The sequence below is a fragment of the Cornus florida genome, unplaced genomic scaffold (genome assembly GCF_030987335.1).
Source record: "Cornus florida cultivar Cherokee Brave unplaced genomic scaffold, ASM3098733v1 CherokeeBrave_3.0.0_Hap2_Chr08, whole genome shotgun sequence".
In the NCBI taxonomy this organism is placed as follows: Eukaryota; Viridiplantae; Streptophyta; class Magnoliopsida; order Cornales; family Cornaceae; genus Cornus; species Cornus florida.
The window spans coordinates 5,763,861-5,769,863 of record NW_026775578.1 but is presented as its reverse complement, the minus strand read 5'-3'; the positions used below and the strand labels follow the sequence as shown (position 1 = coordinate 5,769,863).

Here is a 6,003-nt window from a genome sequence, read left to right as displayed (position 1 = left end):
GAATGAGTCGGTCCGGGCCGGGCCTGACTCAAAGGACTTATTTTGGGCTCCGGTTGAGCCTATGTTGACTTATATAGTAGGTTTATGTTTAACTCAACTCTAATTAAAATATTTTCTATTTTCTTATAAGTTTTTTTTTACTAACTTTCTTGATGATTTTAGTTAAAAAAAGGTGCTTTAAAGTCAATAAATATGTTCCTTCCTTCTTATTGATACAAAATTATTTTCCACTCACCAAAAAATAAAATAATTTTTTTTTCTAATAATAATATTTTTTGATAAATGAAAATGTTAATAATAACCGTATGCATGCACCACAACGCGTATTGTTTGAATTCAATTGTCATTTCTTATATATTGAATATCCAATTTGATGACCCGAAAATTATATATATATATAAATTTTTTGATAAACTAAAAAGCATGGGCATATGACGATAGTCAAAGAAAAAATAATAAATAGTAAGAACAAAATGAAAGGATGAGAAATAGTTAAAAAAAATAATAAATAGAGAGAGAAAATTGAAATAATTAAGACTGAAAATTAAACATTAAAAATTTTAAAATTTACATTTTAAGTGCTAAATTTTTAAATGATAATGATATTTAAAATAAATTTAAGACATTTTTTTTTTTTTTGAATATTCAAGCATTGTCATGAGTTAAATCACACATTACTAATTAATATTTAAATTGTATTATTAAACTCACTTAATTAAGTAATCATTTGCAAGTGACTATTTTTAAATATGTAATATTTTAAAAAATAAAAAGCTAGATTTTCCGAATTAAGTATTGGATTGAATTGTCAACAACTTCATCTTATCCGAGTCATGAGCCTCTGTGGCATTACAGAGCAGGAGTACCACCCCCACGATATTGCCACGTATATGACATGTCACCGGATTTAGGGTCCCACTTTTTTGTGATTAGATATTTTAAGCTTCTCCATTTGCTTTATCATGTCCAGTACAAATTTTTTTCGAAATATGATGTCCAGTTACAATTGACAGTACCAAAAGCGCGAGGAGAGCTTCCATTCTCTTCACAGTCAGCAAGCCAAACAGCCAACCTGAACAATTCACTAGGTTCGCCTCCTCTCTCTCTAGGCTTGAATCATGATTTTGCATAATTTCATTATTAATTGCGTCCATAGGATTTATGATTTATTTCCTGACTTAAGCCAAAAAATTTTGAATGCACACTATATGTTCGACTGTTTGCCAAGAAGATGCATGCGGTCTTGCCGGATAAGTTCACATGTTCTATGGTTTAATTTTAATTCTTTAAGCTCTTGTTACTATACAGTGATAAAAATTGCATTTGGTTGAAATAACGCTGTGGGTTTTACTCACTCCACCTGTTGATTCTTTTTCATCAAATCTACTGAGTGCAGAGTTGTAAACCTTGCGTTTACATGATCAAATCTATGATTATCAAGAAAGAAATAGAAACTGGTATAGTTTGACCATATCTCTGTGCGTGCAGGACTTTCTGCTTTCCACCATATACATGCTCTTGGAACCAGACCTATTGTATGTCTACGTTTTGTTTATAATGTAGGTTCACAAATTTCCATTTTTTATTATATGGGTATAAGAGTGATTGATATAGCATATGAGTAGTAATTGGATTTAAATCCCTTGTAGTGTGAGAAAGTACATGATTTGTAAATAGAACAGGCTTTTGGTTAAATATGATAGTTTTGAAATTACTATTAGATATTATGACTTCAATACATGGCCAGCAAATTTTATCCAATATAATTCTGTGCGGTAATGTTTTAGGCGTGTTTATAGTGGATACTGGATAGTCGAAATAGTACTTTTGTAAATGATGTGGGTGTTTGTTAACATGCTGCTGCTGTGAGGTGTGAAGAGTGGCCATCAGGTTCCGATTGGGAAAATGCCAAAGCCTTTCTTATAAATCTTAGGCCCTGTGAGATGCCAAATGGTCTGATGGTTCACAATAAACCTCGGATGATTAACTTAAAACTTTTGTAGTGTCATCAGGAGTGAGAAATCTTTGTTTTGCATCTTCTTGTTTCTGCAGGATCTAAACTTTATTCTCTATGCAAATTAAATTTAAAATTTTAAACTACTAATGCCATAACTTTTAGCATTCTGATTCAATGAGTCTCACTTGTGTGTCTTTAATAATTTTAATATTAAGTAATCCTTTTGGTAATGTAAATTTATTAATTCATATCAGGGGTGAAACTGCTTCGCGTGCTCCAGCAAGTTCTTCTGCGTTCTTGGCTTTTAGGCTCTCCCTTACATTTGAATTATAAACGTCACTTTAAGGTGGACGAAGGATTTAAGGGAAAAATGTCTCTTTGTGTAGTGAATCATAGGCTTGATTTTCACTCTTTTACTTCATTCTCTCGGGAAAGATCAGCCCTCAACCCTACTCGTAGTTTTCAGTTTCACTCGAACTTCTCATCCTCACCTGTGAATCACAATTACAGTTTAAAACCTCTGACTTGCTTTGCTGTTTCAAGGAGTTCTGATTCAAACCTTGACCCTAACTCTAACCCCAAACCAAAATTCAAACCCAAAAGGAGTGCACACCAGAAAAACAAGGTACCTCAAGATGAAGATGGAAATAATGGCAGAATCTTCCCTACAACAATCCCCAAGAAGCCGAGGCGTGGTCGTAAGAGTGAAGCAGCTGCTGTTGAAGATTATATACGGAATTCGCTTGAACAGACATTTACATCAATCAGGCAGCAGAATTCAGAAATTCTCGAAGATAAGGATAATATCATGAAGGATAGAGTTGATAGTGAAATCGATTCTGATGGCAGCGATGACGACAGCGATGAAGATGATAACAGCAGAAAAAAGGAGATGGTGGTTGAGGAAGATAATCCAAATTGGCCACTGGATGCAGATGTGGGGTGGGGAGTTAGAGCATCAGAGTACTTTGAAGAGCATCCAATCAAGAACGTTATAGGGGAAGATGGTGTTGAGATTGACTGGGAAGGGGAGATTGATGATAACTGGGTGAAGGAAATCAATTGTCTGGAGTGGGAGAGCTTTGCATTTCATCCAAGCCCGCTAATCGTTCTTGTTTTTGAAAGATACAACAGGTTCTTAGCAGTTTTGTTGTTACTTTGATCAGTGAGAACTATTATCCACTCTTAAAAATCTTTCGCTGTTTCTTTGGTGCATTACATATAATCTTAAAGTATTTTTAAAGCAAATATATGTCTTAAGGAAAAATTAGGGGGGTAAATATTTATTTGTTACTTCAATTAAATGATATTGCATGTTTATGTCAGACGCAGTATGCAGATTTATCACAAATATAAAAAAAAATTACATACTTCTCTGCCATGCAGCTTTAGACTTGGTATTAAGCAATTAAAGCAACGTTCTTGAATTAAGGAAACATGCTTACAACAGTAATGATCTATATTAATTTTTTTTGGCTGGACTATTATTTTCTTCCACTGCTTTTATGCATAGGATGCTTGTTTCTCAGTTTCAATGAAGCACCTTTCATGTATGAAACGATTTCCTCTGATTTCACAGTAAGAAGGCAAGTTGATTTGCGGAACACTGGATCGGAAACATGAGAAACTTAGAAACAATTAATTATACAAGGGCAGCAAGGTCAATTGAGCATGAGGAACACTAAAGGTTTTGATACCAAGAAGTTTTAGATTTTTATTTTGGTTCAAGTCCATAGTATTTAATATTTAGAATTCTAATGTATTTTTGAAAAGTTGGACAATTTAATATGTAGAACATAGTGCAAAAGGGGCATTCCTCAGCAATTTATGAGCTCGAGCCTCCAGACTTTGCCCCTAGGATCCCATGAAGTGACATCATTAGGTACCTGTGAACTCCCCTAAGCTCTGCCTCCAACCTAGGCGGCTAGAACAAAGTGTCACTTCCTAAAATAATCTCCTCGAGGTTTGGCAGTAGAGTAGAGGTTCCTCGAGGTCCCCAAACAAGTCTAAAGAATGGGGTGTGAATTGTGATAAAGATCCAAGGGAGGTCTTAAGTCCCAGTCAATTGTATAGAATTTCCACGTAGGATAATTAGGTCGCTGATGTGTCCATAACACTCTTACTGGTAATTATTCACCAAAGACTAGGTACTGGCTCACAATTAAGTAATTTTTCTGGAGAACGTCTAAGAGGATAGTAACATCATTGGGGTAGCGGGAAAACAGATGTTGGGAATCGGGGGCTACCTGCAGGGCATGAACCAGTACCTTGAAATTAAGGAATTGTGTAAGAGTATCATTAATAGAATAATATGAAATTCAGATTTCTCTAATAAATGGTCTGTGCTATAAACATGTCCATTCGAAGTTGGGGCTTTAAATACTCCCGATAGCTAAAATGCTGTATGTGATGTAGTTTTTCATATTTTTTTGCTTTCCATGCTTCTTAGAAATTTGAAGCAGACATCTTTATATGTGTTTATGCATGCATCTACATATAAGTGTGTGTATGTGCGCGATGTGTATATTCTTAGCGTCAAAGTAGGCCATTGTATTTGTTTATGATGCATCTACATGTGCATGTATGTATGTACGTGTTTGTATGTGTTTATTCTTAATAAAAGTGTATATATAAGTATATAATGATAGTCACATATCGTGTTTATGCATAAAAGGCATATGATTATGATTTATCGATTATGTACCTCCAAATCTTCATGATCTCTCATGTTTGGTTTTAGTAGCACCGTTGGGCATAAACCTACATTCTTTCTAGTTGCATTTTTTGAGCTCTATCAAATTTGGGTGGTAAGTTGATTTTGGTTATGCCTCTTATGCTTTAGGATTATCTTATGCATCTTATGCTTTAGGATTATCTTCCAAGCTTTGTTCATTGTTGAACCCATTGTTTTATCCTACATGGAAGTCACATGTTTGTGGTGTGAGAGGACCGCCAACTATAAATTCTTCTGCTAATAGAATTTGCCATCCGCCATTATCTCAACAGGGCAGCTTATAACTGGAAGGTACTGAAGGAATTAGAGAAGGCAGCAAAGGTGTACTTGAGTGCAAAAGATCGATTGCCTCCTCGGGTACTCCAAAGTCTGAACTTTTCATTTGTCCATTCTGAAGTCGTTTGACTTTCTTTTTCTTTGTTCCTCTCTCTATCTGTTAAAGCTTTGTCACATAAATTCACCAACTCTATTGACCTTACATTTCCTCCAATGTTTCAGTTTGTGTATTCACTAATTTGAGTGACTTTGTTCCTTTAAAATAGATGGTTAAGATTGACATCAACATTGAGAGAGATTTGGCATACGCTCTTAAAGTTAAAGAATGCCCACAAATTTTATTTTTACGAGGAAACAGGATTGTATATAGGGAAAAAGGTAAGCTCATGATTTTATTTTTCCTTAAATTTATCTGAAGCACCGATTTATTTATATTGAAGTTTATTCTTTTTTCATTTATTTATTTATTTAATTGATTCGGCATGTAGAAATGCGAACAACAGATGAGTTGGTTCACATGATCGCACATTTTTACTATAATGCGAAAAAACCTTCATGGATCAGTGATGCTGCTTTCTATCCACCGGTTTAATTCTATTCCAGGTACCCTTTCTTCCAAGTTTTCCAAATAGTAAGCTCCATACTTCCAATTTATAGTGCCTTATATTAGAGTCTTTGTAATGGCAAGTCACTCTTTTAATGCAGGTGAGATGTATAGGCTGTAACCAATATTAAGTTGAACATATTGGTGGGAGCATGTGATCTGGGACGTCATGGCTGCTCTTATTTTTCAGTTCAATGCAACAGTTTGAGTGAATGGTGAAATCCAGACTGAATCTCCAACTACTTTTTTGACCGGTTGAATTCTTACGCAGCACCAGCCTTCATGTGTTGCTCATATTCCAATCAAATTACAAACATGCAAAGATGAATTAACAAACATTTATGTACCGATAGTTGACAAACATTTCTGTTACATTAATTATTTAGCCACTACGATTACCTAGTGCAATCCTTTGATCCTAAACCTATAGGT

At 34.6% G+C, this 6,003-nt stretch overlaps 1 protein-coding gene across 2 annotated transcripts; it reads left to right on the top strand.

Annotated features, from left to right (window-relative positions):
• The first annotated feature begins 856 nt into the window (after positions 1-856).
• Positions 857-5,979, top strand: LOC132269070 (thioredoxin-like fold domain-containing protein MRL7, chloroplastic). 2 transcript variants are annotated; one of them, XM_059770086.1, is made up of 7 exons: positions 1,005-1,088; positions 1,489-1,559; positions 2,212-3,091; positions 4,964-5,048; positions 5,234-5,345; positions 5,456-5,570; positions 5,673-5,979. In XM_059770086.1, exons 3-6 carry the CDS (start codon positions 2,328-2,330, stop codon positions 5,557-5,559), a joined length of 1,065 nt encoding a protein of 354 aa, XP_059626069.1. In that variant the 5' UTR covers positions 1,005-1,088; positions 1,489-1,559; positions 2,212-2,327; the 3' UTR covers positions 5,560-5,570; positions 5,673-5,979. The 2 variants fall into 2 exon arrangements, with proteins under 2 accessions (XP_059626068.1, XP_059626069.1); XM_059770085.1 differs by lacking the exon at positions 1,489-1,559 and having other exon boundaries at positions 857-1,088.
• Positions 5,980-6,003: the final 24 nt, after the last annotated feature.